General features: G+C 36.9%; 1 protein-coding gene across 1 annotated transcript in view; it reads left to right on the forward strand.

Moving 5' to 3' along the window:
- COL3A1 (collagen type III alpha 1 chain) overlaps nt 1-11,162 on the forward strand; it is a 65,689-nt gene extending 54,527 nt beyond the window's left edge. Inside the window, exons 41-51 of the mRNA XM_069064535.1 lie at nt 61-168; nt 629-682; nt 2,522-2,629; nt 3,862-3,915; nt 4,536-4,643; nt 5,596-5,649; nt 5,855-5,962; nt 6,867-7,143; nt 7,908-8,095; nt 9,281-9,523; nt 10,004-11,162. Coding sequence (XP_068920636.1) covers nt 61-168; nt 629-682; nt 2,522-2,629; nt 3,862-3,915; nt 4,536-4,643; nt 5,596-5,649; nt 5,855-5,962; nt 6,867-7,143; nt 7,908-8,095; nt 9,281-9,523; nt 10,004-10,150 — 1,449 coding nt within the window. The 3' untranslated portion in view covers nt 10,151-11,162. The remainder of the gene's footprint in view (nt 1-60; nt 169-628; nt 683-2,521; nt 2,630-3,861; nt 3,916-4,535; nt 4,644-5,595; nt 5,650-5,854; nt 5,963-6,866; nt 7,144-7,907; nt 8,096-9,280; nt 9,524-10,003) is intronic.
- The last annotated feature ends 7,364 nt before the right edge of the window (nt 11,163-18,526 follow it).

The following is an 18,526-nucleotide window of genomic DNA, read 5'->3' on the forward strand; positions in this document are numbered from 1 at the left end:
CTCATTTTTGACCAAATTAAGGATGGGATAAAAATTAGTTTGTTCTTTCTCTCCATGTAGGGTGAAGATGGCAAACCAGGACCCAGTGGTCAAAATGGAGAACGTGGTCCTCAGGGTCCACAAGGTCTGCCTGGTTTAAGTGGGATGCCTGGAGAACCTGGAAGAGATGTAAGTCAGTCCTTTAGCAGAGTTTCCATGGCACAATCAAATTAACCTTAATAAACCTGAATTTCAACAGCAGTCAATTTGGCCTTACCTCAGTTGAGATTTTCATTAATCTAGATCAAGCCATATGACTATATTGTCCTCTCTTTTTCTTTATTTCTTTCTCTTTCTTTCTTCCTTGCCTCTCTCTTTCCTTTCACTCTTTTTTAATGAAAACAATATTCTGTGGTACAATTTGATTTGGGATTCATGATCTATAGTTATGATTATTCATATAAAAGGGGAAAATTCGACGAATAATAATACATGTTAGAAGGGCATAGGGGTACTACAACTCTCAGGAGAGAGGGAAGGGGCTGAAAATGCCTGCTTGTTTGATTTCATCTCTTAAACTGTAGTAGTGACTTTATTAATATGCTTATGGGTTCAAGTAGTTTTAATTCTCCTGATCTTTCTTCATTAGGGAAATCCTGGATCAGATGGGCAGCCAGGTCGTGATGGTGCTCCTGGTGGCAAGGTACAATTTGAAGGGTCTCTGGTATCCTCAAAAGGACTGCTTCTCCTTTTCCCCAGTCTCTGAGAAAGAGATGACCCTTCTTGTTACGACCACAACTTCTATGTCTGTATTTGATCCCATCCCTTCTCATCTTCTCATCCTGAATCATTCTATTTTCTGTCTCTAATCCTCAGATTCTCTCTCTCTTAATTGATTCCTTCCCTACTGCATACAAACATGTCCAAATTTCCCCATTATAAAAAAATCTTCACTAGGACCTACCATACCCTCAAGCTATCATCCTTTGCTACTATTAGTGTTTGAATAACATTTGAAATGCTGTGATATTTTTAATCAATGAAGAGAGTAAAACAAATTTATGAATCTTGCAAAAAAAAATATATATATATATACATATCTTCTACTTAGCCAAATTCCTTGAAAATGCTGCCAATATTACCTTCTTTCACTTCCTTCACTATAATTTTCTCTTCAATCCTTTGCAATCTGACTTTTGATTTCATTGATCAATTGAAACACCTGTCTAAATTTACCAATGATCTCTTAATTTCCAAATCTGATGATCTTTTCCCCACTTCTAATTATTCTCCAGTTTGCTCCAATGGACACTGTTGAATGCTCTCTCTTCCTGTAATCTCTATATTCTCTGTATTTTTGGAAAAGTGATCCCTCTAGGTGAAAATTCCACTTCTCTTTCCTCTCATTCTCAATCTCCTGAATGACTTACCCTCCACATGATGATTCCTATGTGAAGGTGTTCTCAAGGCTGTATCCTGGACTCTCTTCTCACTTTATACTCTTTCAGTAGCCTCTCTGGCTTCCATGAGTTTATATATAACAACTAGATCCATACATCCAGTCTCTCCCTTGAACTTTAGTGCCACATCACCAATTTCCTATTTGACATTTCAAAATGGATATCCTGAGGATATCTCAAACTTAACTGTCAACAGTCAAAAACTGAACTTATTATTTTCCTTCAAACCCTCCTGACTCCCAGACTTCTTCATTTCTGTCAACAGCACCACTCTTATACTTTCTTGGGTTCATACATCCAGTATTATCCTCAAATCCTCCACTTCCTTTACTCCACATATAAATCATTTGTCAAATCTTGCCCTTTTCTACCTTTATATCATCTCTTTCACCCAATCTCTTTTCTCCATTCCTATAGCTATCACCTTAATTTAGGATCTCACCACTTCTTGACTAGATTATTGCAACTGTTCTCTTTCCTCCAAGTCTCTCACTACTCCAATCCACCCTATATGATCTTGACAAAATAATTTACATTAAGTGTAAATCTTACCATGCCACTCTGCTATTCAAGCAATCCCAGTGGCTTCCTATTGCCTCTGAAATAAAATATAAACTCCTGTGTTTAGCTTTCCAAGACAGAATACAGGGAACATAGTTTCTGTGCCTGAAATGTATTCTCTCTTGACCTCTGCCTCACAGAGTCCCTCTCATCTCAAAACACAACTCAAGCAAAATCTTCTAAATGAATCTTGTCCTGATTTCCCCAACTGAGAATGCCCTCTCTCCCAAACTATCTTGCATTTAACTAGTTGGTATATATTTATATTCATTCACTTTATATTTATAGTGTACATATTTATATATGTACTTCGCATTCCCCCCTTAGAATGAATACTCATTACGAGTAGAGATTGTTTCATTCTTTGTACTTGCATCCCCAATGCCTAGTAGAATGTCTGGTATATGGTAGATGTTCAACAAATACATGTTTGAATCCTGAAGGGTTAGATGGGTGGTTGGAAGGTTAATTCAATACAGGCTACATTGCATTTAATCTGGACTTTGTGAATTTGTTTATAGGGTGATCGTGGTGAAGGGGGTCCTCCTGGATCTCCTGGCTCTCCTGGACATCCTGGCCCTCCTGGCCCTACTGGCCCATCTGGAAAAAGTGGAGATAGAGGAGAATCTGTAAGTTCAAATAGGATCGACTCTATTTTGTATTTTGTTTGTGTGACTCTCTCTCTCTGTGTATCTAGATAGATAGACAGACAGACAGACAGACAGACAGACAGACAGACAGACAGACAGATAGATAGATAGATAGATAGATAGATAGATAGATAGATAGATAGATAGATAGATAGATTGAAGCATCTTAGATGTTCTGGAATTTCTTCACTTATTCAGCAAGTAGGTAAGGATATTTCTTTTTTAAAAATAAAATCTCACGGGGCGGCCAGGTAGCACAGAGAGTAAGAGCACCGGCTCCAGTGTCGGGATGACCTGGAGATCGAATCCCGGGCTCAGACACTCAGCCCCACACCCAGAAATAACTGGCCGTGTAACCTTGAGCAAGTTACTTAACCCCAATTACTTTAAAAGAAAAAAAGGAAAATCTCACTTTTACAGTAGAAAATGATCACTTCAAGTCAGAAATTTCTAAAAGAAACCTATAAGGAATCATTATTAAAATACAAAATCACATAATATTTATACCAAAGAATAGAAAGATGTGTTTTTAGCAAATTAAAAGCTGGATTAATAAAGCCTTTTTTATGCAAGTCTAGCTTAATACATACTCTAAGGTGAAGTGGTTCCTATGGGTATTATTATCCTCATTTTATAGATGAGGAAACAGATTCAAAGAGTTTAAGTGACTTTCTCATGGTCACACAACTAGTGTCAGAGTAAAGACTTGATTCTAGATCTTCCTGACTCTGTCCAGAACTCTGTAAACTAAATAATAAATAATTATTTCAAATAGATGTTTGAAACTTTGAAAGAAGTATGTTGAAGTTAAAAGCCATCCTATTAGCATTTTTCTTTTTGGTCTAGAACTATGATTTTGTGTGGTTAGGTGATTTCTTGGTGTGGAAGATCCAGCCAGGGATACCTATCAGGAATGCTACTATTAGTAACCTCTCACATTGAGGGGACTGATGGTCCTGCAGCTAGTATAAGTCAAAGGCAGGACTTAAGGTCTTCATGACTCACTGACCAGGACATGTTTATATTATTCAGCAATTCACAGTGGAACTTTTATTACCAACATTGAGCCCAGGCTGAAGCAGAAAAGTCACTACAGCTATTCTTACCTGGTGCAGTTTCTTTGAACAATATGAAAGCAATAAAATAAGAGTTTTCCATCTCAGCATTTAAAAAATAATGATGTGAACTAACATCTTCTCTGTTCCATTTAGGGTCCTGCTGGTCCTAGCGGCCCTCCGGGTCCTGCTGGTGCGCGAGGTGCTCCTGTAAGTGACGCCTTTTTACATCTGGAAGCCACAGAAAACTCAAATATCTGACATGGTCAGGGAATTGAAAATTATTAGATGACAGTTACCATACAATCCACAAAAGGATTTCCAATGTGAAATAAATTAGAAAAACAATACATATAATGACGGATTCAATGCCTTCAATTGACTGCAATTACACAGGCACTTATGAACGGTGTAATATGTATTAGATCCCAAGGATATTAAATCCTAAGTGAAGAAAACTTCCTATCCTCAAGAAGTCTATCTTCTAAAGTGTGCCTTACACATAGTTGATATTCATTTTTTCAAATGGTCATTAAAATGTTCCAATGGAAATATAACAAATTGGAAAAATGAATAAAAATATATTCATGTTGAGAATGATGCAGAATATAATTAAATTTTTCTTTGATGATTCAGAAGGTAACTGGATCTCAGAGCACCTCAAAGTTATCATTTAAACTTCAATTTTTGTTATTCTATCACTGTACAAAAGTGTTATTTGATCATGCTCTGGGTAATAGAATATCAGATAACAGAGCCTATTTTAATACAGAAAATTATTAATTATTGCAAATGCAAGTCTATAATTATTTCCCTATGTATTTCTACAGGGTGCTCAAGGCCCACGTGGTGACAAAGGTGAACCTGGAGAACGAGGTAATAATGGCATCAAAGGACATCGTGGTTTCCCCGGGACACCTGGCCCACCAGGTTCCTCAGTAAGTATTTAAACTTTTTAAAAGATCTCTTTGTTAGTTAAAACAAGGCCACTTTGGGTACTAATCTTTTGTAATAAATTTTCATATTAAGCTTAGTAGTTGGTCTTATCCTAGTCTTACAACGTATTTCATTCTGTACTCCCATGGAATTAAAAGTCTCTTTATTTATTCACCTAATTTAAAAAGTACCATGTGATTTATTCTCCATTTAGCATCACAACTCATCACATGAACAAGTTGTTACTGAACAGAAAAGGAAAAATACCTGAATAATTCTTCTTTTTGTTGTATTGCATCCAATGAGATGCAGCTACATCTATTTTAAATAGTATAACCATTCATTTAAGTATGTGAGACTCTAGTACAGGAGTCAGAGGGGAGGAAATTCATATTTTGTATCATTTTTCATATAATTGGTTTAACCTCCTCACTTAATTAGAGGGTTAGAGGTAACTCAATTCACAAGATTTATGTAAGAAAGTAGTTTTTAAATTAAATGTTTTTGTTATGTAAAAACATCTCTTACTTTTGTGTCCCCAGTCCCTGGGCTGTAATAAATGCAAAATAAATATTTGTTGACTTTGTTGACCTTGACCACGATATTAATTAGAAAATATGCAAATATACATATTTCAGGATTAATAAAGAAAACTCTAGATTAGGAAATAACTCTTGGGGCTTGCATTTTTCTTTTTAAAAGTTAAGAATATTATAGATAAGAAGAAAGTATGCACTTTTCAGTGAAGATGACTAAATTCTTAGTTTCTCCAGGTAGATGTTAGAGATATTCTATCTTAGAGTTAGCTTGAGTAAATAGAGAAAATAAAAGATGAAGCATAATGGATCACTTTAAGTTGTCATGACCATGACACTGAATCTTATATGATCAATCATAACTTTTGGAACTTTTAAGAATCTCTTAACTAATGTTCAAACTATCCTACCTTTTCAGGGTGCACCTGGTCACCAAGGTGCCATTGGCAGTCCGGGACCTGCAGGCCCCCGAGTAAGTAATATTGAGAGATGACTACATGCTGGAAATTTTATTAGGCTATTGGAAAATGAAAAAACTTACTCAGTGAGATTGCAGTGAGATAATATAAATACATTTGAAAATAGGTTTCTTGTGTTAATTTTGTCTTTTTCCATCTTTGTATCTACTGTATGTATTTCTGTGGTTTTGATAATTGTTTCTTTTGTATCTTGTTTAGGGACCTGTTGGACCCCATGGACCCCCTGGCAAAGATGGAGCTAGTGGACATGCAGGTCCCATTGGTCCTCCAGGCCCCAGAGGAAACCGAGGAGAAAGAGGGTCAGATGTAAGGAGACAATTATTTACATGCACATTTAAACTGTTATTTTTTTTCCTTTCACCCATTATCAGAAATAGGAAGTTGAATCTGTATTTTTAGGATACCCAAATAATACAGGTTTAAATCAGAAAAGAAAATACTCCTTTACAGCTTGGATTATAAGATTGAGATTTTAGACACCACCATGACCTAAAGAAATACATATTGACTTTCCTCACTAGTACTAAAACAAATGATTGAATATTTTTTAAAAGCCATCCAGCTATTTTGTCAAAATAACAAGCATACTATTGACCCTTTATTAAAGGAAATTAAGTTGTCTATAATGCCCAATAATAAGATACTTTAAGATTTGTAAGTGTTTTATACACTTTATCTTATTTAATTCTATAGATATACATATGTGTGTATGTAACACAAAGGAATATGTATATGTGTAACAAAGCAATATAAAAGGATGAAGTGAAAGCATTCCATTTTTGTACCATGAAATAATTTTACATTTGAAATACAGTCATCAGAAATATTTATCCACTTAATGATAATCATATTTAAAGCAACTAAGCTAAAAAAACGTTACTAAATAATTATCCTATTAGAATCATTGGATTTAGACCTGGAAGACACCTCAGAAACCATCTAGTCTCATTCTTTCTTTTTATATATGAGGAAACTGAGCCTCAGAGTAGTTAAATTTCTTGCCAAAAGTAACAGTGTAGTATCTAAGTAGTAGAGCCAGGATTTTAACCCAATTCTTTGGGTTCAAATTTGAAACCAGTTTCCTTTCCTCTACCATGCCTCCCCATTTTTAAGCTATATTCTCCAGGGAATCTTATGAACTTTTTCCATACAGCTTTTCCAAGAAAACAATTAATATTTAATCATTGTCCATACTTTCCCCATTTCTTAGGGTGCTCCTGGTCATCCTGGAAACCCAGGTCCTCCTGGCCCACCTGGTAACCCTGGTCCCTGCTGTGGTGGTGGTGCTGCTGCTTCCTTTGGACCTTCACAAGAAAAAGCTGCCCCATATTATGGAGATGAGCCCTCAGTCAACACTGAAGAGATTTTGTCTTCACTCAAATCAATGAATGGACAGATAGAAAGCATCATTAGTCCTGATGGATCACGAAAAAATCCTGCACGTAATTGCCGTGACCTGAAATTCTGCCATCCTGAACTCAAGAGTGGTATGTGTATTGGAATGGAAATTGCTTTCATTGCAAGTGTAAATTTAGCAGACATGAGAAATGGCATGCTTCACCCCTCTAAAACATGGATAATTTTTTTCTAAGAAATCAAAAAATGAAAAAAAAGATACTACAAAAGTAGCACTTAGAGGAATTTAGTAGAAATGAACTTGAACTGACTTAAAATAATGCTCTTCCAAATTACTTTATGGAAGGGAAACATTAAATTGTGAGTAATTATCAAAGAATTAAGATAGCTATGAAAAATACCTATTCTAATCACCTTGGTCTTATCAAAATTAGATAACAGAAAGTATAAATAGTATTAAAACAATGCCAAGTTATCAGGATGTTGTTTTCTATGGACCCTACACTTTCCTTATAGACTCCTAACAATTTAGTGTTAAAAAGCACTTCAGAACTTGAACTACAGTTCATCTCCCTATCTAATGCAGGAGTCCACTCTATGGTATCCTTGACAGGTGAACATTTGGCCTTTCATAATACTTATATTGACAGGAAACACTATTCTAGCTTTGTACTTAATAGAAAACTAAGTTTTCTTTCAGATCCTATACTATAAAATACCAATACATTGAATATACAGTCAGATACTCTCATATGAAGCTCAAGGTCCTTTCTTATGTGGTTAACCTTAAGAATGGATTGCCATATTTAAAAGAAAAAAAACTTTCATCCTAGATGAAATAATGAATTTTCCAAATGAGCTTCTTAACCATTGTTCTATGTTGTGTATTGTTCAGGACTGTACTGGGTTGATCCTAACCAAGGTTGCAAGATGGATGCCATCCAAGTGTACTGTAATATGGAAAATGGTGAAACATGTATAAATGCCAGCCCTATGAATGTTCCACGGAAGAACTGGTGGACAGATTCCAAGGGTGAAAAGAAACACATTTGGTTTGGAGAGTCCATGAATGGTGGTTTCCAGGTAAGGAAGGAGATGGTATTATTAGCCTCCCAATTACCACATTTATCTGATCCCCTACTAACCCTCTCTACTTCCCATTTCTCCAATTTGACAAATATTTATTAAGTATGTACAAAGAAAAGTTATTTACCAATTTTAATAATGGTAAAAATTAAAATTTATATCACACTTACTATTTACCAGGCACTGTGCTAAGTGCTTTACAATTATTCTCTTATTTGATCCAACAACACTGGAAGATAGGTGCTATTATTTTACACCATTTTACAGGTGCAAAAACTGAGGCAAGCACTGGTTGAGTGATTTGCCCAGGGTCATGCAGCTAGTAAGAGTCTGAGGCTGGATTTGAATTCAAGTCTTCTGAATTCCATTCCTGGCACTGTGCCCCTAGGGAAGAGGGAAGGGGTAGTGTCTGAACCTGTGCTTTCTTAATGTAGAGAGTTCTCATTGAGTACACTCCCTTTATCAGTGCAAATTATAGGATTTACAGTGTCATCTGGGATGATACTTGCCAAGGACCACACAGCCTCAGGTCAGGCTTAAATGTAGGTCATGAGAGATTAGCCCTCTATCCTCTATACCATGTTTTCTCTTAAGTTAATGAAATGAGTTTTCTAAATGATGAAATAGTACTGAAGAGTTTTATTTAGCTACATATTTATCAGGGTAAAAGAAATTTTAAGAATTACATTAACTGAATCATTCATTCTTATGAAATAAATATATTTATTAAACTTTTCTGATCTCTCTCTCTCTCTCTCTCTCTCTATATATATATATATATATATACTTTGACAATATATATAATACTAAAATAAAATACAAATTCAATTGCTAATTGCTATGTTTATATGAATTATTTTGGTGTGGAGATTTCCTCCACTCTTCTTACCAGCGTGTCCTCTGTACTTCATATGTTTAGAGTGTACTCTTTTGGCACTAAGAGATTTGGACATGATTTAAATTTTCTTGATTCCAAGACTAGTCCTACACCATGAATCCTATCACTGCACTCCCATAAATAGATACGAGAGAGAGAGCTACTCTCTACAAGTAATATTTCTTTCACCATGAGTGGCCTGATAGTAAATACAAATATATTTATATAATTCCAATTCAATCTTAAGAAATAAAACTAAAATTTTGAACTCTTGGCTAATTTTATTTCTTTTTTTCCTACCACAGTTTAGCTACGGTAATCCCGAGCTTCCTGAAGATGTTCTTGACGTTCAAATGGCATTCCTCAGACTTCTTTCCAGTCGTGCCTCACAGAACATCACATATCATTGCAAGAACAGCATTGCTTACATGGATCAAGCCAGTGGGAATGTAAAGAAAGCTCTGAGGTTGATGGGTTCCAATGATGGTGAATTCAAAGCTGAAGGAAATAGTAAATTCACATATACAGTTCTGGAAGATGGCTGCAGTGTAAGTGAACAATTTAAATATCCTTTCTTTAGCATTTAAAATTCTGCCCTAGAAGACTACTTAATTTACAGGGCAGCTTGAGCACACAAAATGACTTTACCCTTTTCTGTTATCCCTCCACTCATCCATGAATGGAGGGAGAACTATTATTCACATCTAAAATACATCCCATGTAAATATGCAAAAACATTTTAAAAACTCTACCAAGTCCTTCACAGTCATCACAGTAAGTTCTGCATCTCTGGGAGAATTCAAAGCCATTCCCTCTATAATCAGGTAACCCTGAGTGGGCTCAAACATGCCATTTTTTATTAAAAATTGTATTCCTCAACAAGGAAAACTCAAAGTTTCTCATATGGCAGGTCCCAAGTAAACTAGTGAAATGCCACGGGGACTATTTCTCCATATCTAACCAATTTATGAAATACTGTTCATTTTCACATCACTAATGCACTTTTTCGCTCCTTTTTTTTCCCACAGAAACACACTGGGGAATGGGGGCAAACTGTCTTTGAATACCGAACACGCAAGGCTGTGAGACTGCCCATCATTGACATCGCTCCCTTCGATATTGGTGGTCCTGATCAAGAATTTGGTGTGGACATTGGCCCTGTTTGCTTTTTGTAAACTAAAGAATTTGTTCTCTCTGAAAGTCCAGCAAACAAATCCACACTCCAACTGTGTTCCTCTTGTTCTAATCTTGTCAACCAATACAGGTGAACAGCTGTATTCCAGTTATTTATTTCCAAAATTTCTGGAAAAAAAACATGATTTGACAGAAAGGGATCATTTTTGTTTTGCTAGTACACCAAATACAATTCAAATGCTTTTGGCTCTATTTTTTTTTTACCAATTCCATCTTCAAAATGTCTCAGTGGTGCTATAATAAACTTCAACAGTCTTACAACAATTCTGTGTTCCAGTCTTTGAATGCTGCCCCAATCACAAGGCACTGAATACCCCATGCATGAACAATTTATCCTCCTTTCTGAGATGGTAAAAAGAAAAAGATAGAAAGGACTTCCCTGTTTCAACTACCTCATCTTGGACAGAAACTGGGATGAATTAGCTGTCTCATCACAAACAAAAACAAATGAACAAACAAAAACTCTATATGTGTTTGAGAGATTTATCAATTCAATTTGTTTATTTCATAAAACTGGTCTAGTTCTGTGCCAATGGGTAGTGGACAAAGTACAGGCTAGTGCAAGGATTGAGTGGCAGCCCCCTTTTTTAAGCTACTCATTTTATTAATGGATTTGAATCTACTTTTTTCAAAGGTGCTTCTACCCTTTCTTGTCATTGCTGGTCAAGACCACTTAAAGTTGGGAAGGCAAATATAATGGTGCTAATCTATTTTCACTTTAAAAACTGCAGGTCAGGATCATTGTTGACTTGCACTAAAAAGCCTAGATTTATAACATTTGTCAATGTTTCCTGTTGAAGATTGTTCTTGAGGACTTTCTCCCTTCATTGTGTATATTTCAAGAAATAGCCTAGATGGTGAGGCTACTTTGGTCCCATTCACACAGTAAGCATGTTGAAGGATAACCATCTTTGTAAGCTTGTATGTGGTTGTTGGTCTTTTCCTCACAGAGACACATAATAAAATCTCCTAATAAAATTTCTCATGGTCAAATTTTTCCCTCTCTTTTGTCCCTTTGCATATATTTAACTATCATAAATCTACATAATGGGAATACTTCAGGAGAATCCATAATTTTTCTAGAAAGTTTTGGATTAGATTTTAGATTAGAATTATCAAACTGAAAAAAAAATGGGTTCAGGGACTCTAACAAGGGTGGGGAGGGGGCAACAATTGGAGAAGGAATAATGCCCAGAGGAGAATCCTCCATAATTTTAGAACGTAATACATTTCCTATACCTTAGGAGTAATAATACTCTATACACTTCATCGTAAGTTTCAAGATTTAGAGGGTAAAGGGATTAGGCATCCCCTCATCCAAATCCTTCATTTTACAGCTAAGGAAACTGAGGCTTTTTGAGGTAAAATGATTTTTCCAAGGTCACATACCTAGAAAGTAGCAGAGCTGGGATTCAAACTCAGATTTTCTTACTAAAAATCTAGCACTCTTTCTACTATATTTATTTAAAGCAGAGATCATCATAATAAAACTATTTTAACTAGGCTCCCACATAGAAGAATCTATCCCTACTTACTTGTCTTTCCCTGATATATCAGAATCTTAACATAAATTATTTTATGTAGTAGAAATGTTTCTGCTGCAAGCAAGAGTCTTTTTAAGTGTTTTTTTTTATGTCAGGAATCCTGGAAAATGTATAATGTCAGATTCCAGAGCCTTCCCAGGGGTGGGGAATAATGGGATGGCGAAGAAGAGTACTGGGAACTGATCAGATGGGGGGATATCCTACCGTGTTTCCCCGATAATAAGACCTATCCCGAAAATAAGCCCTCCCCCGAAAATAAGCCCTATTGAGATTGCTACTGTAGTGAAGGTGATCCCCTGCGCGACACGCTACATTACCCCCCCCCCTTCCCGGGTGAAACGCACGCCGCGCTCCGAGCTGCATCCAATCAGAGCTGCAGCAGTGAGCGCGTCATCCTGTTCTTCCCCAGTGATTTGCTTATTGAATAAAGGTACATTTTTTTGTTCACATTTACCTGTTTATTAAAATTGCTGTCAATGTTCATTAAAATAAGCCCTCCCCTGAAAATAAGCCCTCTGGTGTTTTTCTGTCCAGAAAAATTAATAAGACAGTGTCTTATTATCGGGGAAACACGGTAGAACCAGGAAACATTTGTGAATAACTGAAGGTTAATGTGCCTGTTTAAGTACTCCATATTTCCAACACCCTCTCTTGAAAGTGATGTTTAATGAAAAGACTATATTGCCAGTCTTTTGGGAGCTGGACTCCCAAGGTAGGCAGTACCTCCACAACAATATGACACTACTTCTGATTTCCAACATCTCTCTTTCCAGTCCCTTCCTAGGAGCATCTGGTGGATCTCTGGAAGCAGTGATTCAGCCCATGTCAAGTTTATCCATGTAGAATAACTCACAGGTCATAAGGTCACAGATTTAGGGCTGAGAGGAACTTTAAAATTTAGGTGCAAGCTCCTGCTTTTACAGATGAGGAAAATGGGGTTCATTGAGGTGAAACGTCTTGACTAATTTCACACAAGTCATAGTGTAAGTGGTATAGTCAGGATTTCTGACAACATCCAATACCATTGCCTCAAAATCATGTTGTCATCTCTATAATAATATGAAGATAGATTCTCTCCAGGAAAACTATGATATATGATTCTCCACTGGTGCTGATGGTGCTTTCTAACTCAAAGTTCAATTCATTTTTATAATGAAACTCACACAACAGTGACTCCTTAAACTAAGCATCCTTCATGGATTGTATTTATTTCCCAAAGAAACACATTTCCTCCTTATCTACATCACCAGAATAATGATTCACCACTTCTTCTGCTCAGTGAGCTAAAAATGGCAGTATGCCTCCATAATTACCCAATTCACTAAAAGGAAGTGAAGCAGGCAAATTCAACACTCAGAATAGAAGTATTTGCTTTGAATTTGATTGTCACTGATTTATTCATGAAGTAGTGATTTGTTGGTCACTCTGGCATCGACAGTGATTGAACTAAGCCCCTGACAGATTATATAACACAGAAAGGAAACTAAAAATCCAAACTGATATTGCTGTAAGACATCTAAGGGAGTAGTTTTCCCTCAGTACTGTAATTTCCTCATTTTTACTCCCTCTTCAGCTTCTTGAAATCTAGTTTTCTCTCCCACCATAAACAACTTTATCCAAGGTTGAGTATAGTAAATGTGCACGATACAATGACTTTTTTATGGCTAAGTCCAATGACCTCTTTATGGCATTTGCATTCTGGATTACTCCTTCCTCTTTCCCTTTCCTACCTTAGTTTCTGTGACATACCTTTCTCAAGGTTTTTCACCTACCTTACTACAATTTTTTATTGTTGAGGTTGTATTCTCATCCTTTTTCCACCTCTTAAATGTGGATATTTTCCAGGTTCCCATTTTCAGATCTATTCTCTCTCTCCACTTTCTCCTTTTGTCCACTCTCTAATCATCACCTCTAAGCAATTAATTCCTAAATTTTATTTCTACTCCCTCTCCAACCTCTTCCCAAAAACTCTGATCCCATATCCCCAATGGCCTGTTGAATAATTACACTGACATTCTGTTGACAACTACCCCCCCCAAAAAAAAAGAAAACACGTCCAAATTATTTACTTCATTGTTTGGCAATCACATCATCCTAGTCATCCAGACTCATAATCTCAGTTATCTTTGATATTAGCTTTCACAATCCCATATTACTATAGCCATAATCCCAAGAGATACAGTACCCCCAAAACACAGATAATTTTGTTCATTATTACACCAAAAATGACCCCTAGAGCACACATAGATGTCTCATTATCCTTTTCTTTCCCAAGTACACTTTGCCAGCACTCTCACCCACATAAAAGTAAATTCCCTTTGCAAAAAAATGGTAGTTTTCTTAAGGATTAAACTTTCTTAAAAAGAGTCAGGGAAGATGATTAAAGTCTACTGCTTATTTATTGACTTGTTTGATGAATTTTCCTTTGGAAAAAAATTATGTAAAATATCCATAACACTTTGCCAACACTACCACCCTTCCAGTCATGCCCCTCCAGAGTGGTGATCTTAATCATATCTAAATACAAACAGCTCTGATGTGACCAGTGTCCTGTATTCAAACTTCCCCGCGCTTCTTCGATCACCTTAGCGAAAATAGTCACTCATCTTTCCTCTCTCAGTCTGAATCTGCTATCATGTTTTTCTTTCTTTTTTACTCATTTCTCCAAAAGACCTGAGCACACATAATCTCTATAATGTTACCACATCCATAGCAAGCAAGGGCTGAGATAGGAATAGTAGAAAAAAAAGCCTTACACGACCTGCCTTCTTCCTACCTTTTCCAGTCTACTTACACCCTATCCCCCCTCAATGATACTATCCTTCCTTCTATTGCTTTCACAGAGCACCCCATCTCCCAACTCCTTATCTTTTCAGTGATTCTCTCCCATGCCTGCAATGCTCTCCCAACTTCCCTAGCTTCCTTCAGAACTAAGCTCAAATCACAACTTGTGCAAGAGAACTTTCCTGGTTCTTCGCCTTTTGTACCTTACCTCTGGTTTTACTTTTTATCTACGCTGATGTCGTCTTCTAGTAGAATAAGAACTCCTCCAATGCAGGATTGTGTTTTTGCCTTTCTTTCTGTTCCCAGTATATATGGCAGTGCCTGGCACATAGTAAGACTTTAATAAATGTGTGTTGAGTGACTAATAGCAAAATTATCTTATCATCATGTAATAGGAAGGCACAACACCAGCATACAATTTCCAACCTTTGTCCCCAAATAACACAGGATGTGTAACCAGCAACCCTTGTTGTGAGACAAGGTTTGGCTATGCAAGCATCTCCTTCTCATCAGGTAAAAGGTTCAAACAGGTTTCTTCCAAAACACACCTTTCTCATCCCTCTAGTAGGTCCTCACCCAAAAGACATTACTTTCATTTGGGCCCACATCTCAAACTTACCCTTCATTCAGAGATGAGAGATACCCTGAGATGCTTATGTTCCAAGTTTCACCTAGCTCTCATTACAATAAAGACCCAATTCACTTAGGGATGGAATTGGCTCTGATTTAGATGGGTTTGCCATTTCCTTCTCCAACTTATTTGACAGGTGCGGAAACTGAGGCAAACAGGGTTAAGTGACTTGCCCAGAGTCATACAGTGTCTGAAGTCAGATTTGAATTCAGGTCTTCTAGACCCAGTGCTCTATCCACTGCACCACCTCGCTGCCCTACAATTTAGAAGCTTATGTAAAAATATTAATAATCAAAACAATATGATTCTTTTCTACATATATGTGTGAACTTCTGGTTAGAATGAAATCCTAACATCCTGGATAGAGTTTTAAATGCCAGGCACAGTTTAAGCTATATGTATTCCTAGCTTTTCGTTAACATCCTCCATTTACCTTTACCTGATCAAAATTAAAATATAATAAGTTATCATACAGCAGATATAATTTTTGATCAAAGAAAGGAGAAAATGTAAACAGCTGAAAGAAATGGAGGATAAGCCATACAGAAGTGTATGCCAGCACAGGCTTTGTCCCTCCATCAATCTCCCAAGCTTTAAAACACCTATTCCAATCCAGTCGCCCCACTGACAATTGTTCCAGCATGTAGATGCTGGCGATTGAGTAGCCTTCAACACTTAGTCTCTTGTCCTGGAATTTGAATAGCAGAACGCTTTTCTTCATTCGTCATCAAATTACTGCAATTGAAAACTGCTTCCCTGTCAACTGCCATCTATTCTCCCCCATAACAGAAAGAAGAAAGCCCTTTCTTCATCTCTGGCCCTTCCCAAACAGTGAAATAGTTAATATGGAGTCCTCATTTAAGCCGAGTCAGCAAAACAGTTCATAGACTTTATGAAATGGTTCTTTAGAGCAGATAAGAAAATGACAATCCCAATAACAATAACATTTATGTAGTGCTTTAAGATTTACAAAGAGCTTTATGTGTGTTATCTAATTTGGTCCTCACAACCCTTGAGGTAGTGCTATTATTATCTTTGTTTTATAGATAAGGAAAGTGAGACTGCGAGAGATTGTGACTTCCCCAGAGTCATTCACCAATTAAGTGTCTGAATGAACTCAGGCCTTCCTGACTCTAAGTCCAGTAATACGTCCATTGAGCCACCTGGTTTCCTATTTCAACAATAACAACAAGGGTTCTGCATGAGGTCTCTACACAGAGAGAGAGAAGGATTTTGAGAGCAGGTGATGTGAGTTAAATCTTGGCACACATATTTCTTACACCTGTGCTTCACTACTGTTATGGTCCAACTAAGTTTAAGGCTACTCCTCCCATGGATAGTGTGTATAATTGTGGAAAAGAGTGAACCATATTCTTAGGAGAACATTTTGTATTAACTGTCTTTACCGTGTTATCTGAGAGTAGTTATAAGGGCCCTATAGGTATCCAATCTGCCAACTCAAATGAAATTTAGTTTCTTCTTCTCCTCCTTCTCCTCCTTTTTCTCCTCCTCTCCCTTCATCTTGTTTCTTCTCCTCTTCCTCGTAAAAAGAGGGACAATTTACCTTTGTCCTGCTCAGTTCTCATTTTTTAATTTTGCAATATAGTTCTAAAAAGACTTTTTAAAAATCCCATGAGGTTTTAAATGGAACTACTTGACTACACCTTTCAACCCAAATCATTCTAGCTTTCATTGAATGGCCAGTAATAGGCCTAGCCCAAGCCTCTGTGATTCATTGTTTAGGTATTGATGGCTTAGAATGAGTTCGAATAGCAATTGTTTTCTGTTCTGGCCAGAAACTCTGATGTTCTTCACCTCACAGATTGATATCTTTGGGGTGGTAAATTGAGCCATCTTTTGTCTCAATTCTTACCTAACCCTTAGTCATTAAATCGTCTTGACCTTAGACAAACTGGGACCTGGTAAAGACCTTAATTTGGGATGACCCAGGACACCCACTGCATCCTGGACTATCACCAGTTGTGCTTGACACTTTGTTTTGCCATTGGACTCTGATGACTCTGGAGGACAGCATGAGGCTGCTGACTTTGTGTAACTCTGCCTCACTCAGATCCAATCTACATGCAAGGCAAGACATCACACTCATGATATCATTGGTCCTTTTTGAGAATGAAGAGTGAGCAACAGCTTGTCACCTTTCTACATTTCCATTCTTCACATACTTCTTCCCCTCCATATATTCCATGATGCAGAAAAAAATGGCCTCCCATCTGTTTTTCAGAAAAATTCTCCAAACTCCTTACCTTTAATAGGTTGTTCCACACCCCATTCCCCAGGATGCTCCTCCTTTCTTACATGTGCCTCTTGGCTTCTCTGGCTTCTTTTGAGACTCATCTCAAATCCCAGATTGTGTAAGGGACTTTCTTGTCTCTCTCTACTCCTCATACACACCACTGCTAGTACCAACTGTTATATAAATATTGTGTGTGTATGTGTGTGTGTATATACATATAATATATATATATATACTCACACATACATATACACATACACACACACACACATATATATATATATATACATATATAAATGGTTTTTTATGTGGTCTCTCTCATGTGTCTCAAGCCTTCCCTTATTAATATCCCTAATATCAAAGATAATTTTTTATCTTTCTCTATATGCTTCATAATTATCAAATTGCCTACGATATAGTATGTGCTTAATAAATGCTTGTTAATTAGTTGGTTGATTGATACATATTATTAAAGTATATTTTAATTAATTATGTATTCTCTGACAATCAGGTATTTTGGATGATAAATATAAAGAAATCCAACAACAAAAAATAGAAAGATAAATTCGATTTAAAATTACTGTAGGCATTATAAAATATTTGGGAATCTACCTGCCAAAATGAACCCAGGACTGTGATAGTAATGGCAATTAAAGATTCCCCTGTATTGGCTTGGTTTTCAAATTGATTGTGTTAAAACCCAGACTTTGTTAATCCCACCTGTGGGATGGACTTGTTGATGTGAAAAGAAAGTCCTGAACTGGGAGGAGCTGGTGACGTAGATTTGGAGAGACAAGAGAGAGGTGGAAGATCTTTTTGGAAGCAGCACCTCGTGGAGAGAGAGAGAGACTAAGAGAATTGCTGGTGACCGCTTTGAATTGCCCTGGACTTTTGAGACCTGCCCCCTGAGCTGCCAAGGACTGAGGAGACATGGCTGTTTTGCTGGTACTTTGTCTGTCTGTTTTGATGTTGTTTTGCCAGATTTGTCCACTGGTGAAAGACAGTCCTGTTGTTGAAGAAGTCCTGGAATCTGGCTGTTCGCTAAGAAGCCCTGAGACTGTCCTGCAGACAGAGAGTGAATACTGTCCACTGGTGAGGGACAGTGCTGTTGTTGCAGGGGTCTGGAGACTGTCCTGCAGACAGA

This window comes from Petaurus breviceps, unplaced genomic scaffold (assembly GCF_028583685.1).
Source record: "Petaurus breviceps papuanus isolate PSGF00001 unplaced genomic scaffold, PetGlider_PUasm1.0 90638, whole genome shotgun sequence".
Lineage (NCBI taxonomy): Eukaryota > Metazoa > Chordata > Mammalia > Diprotodontia > Petauridae > Petaurus > Petaurus breviceps.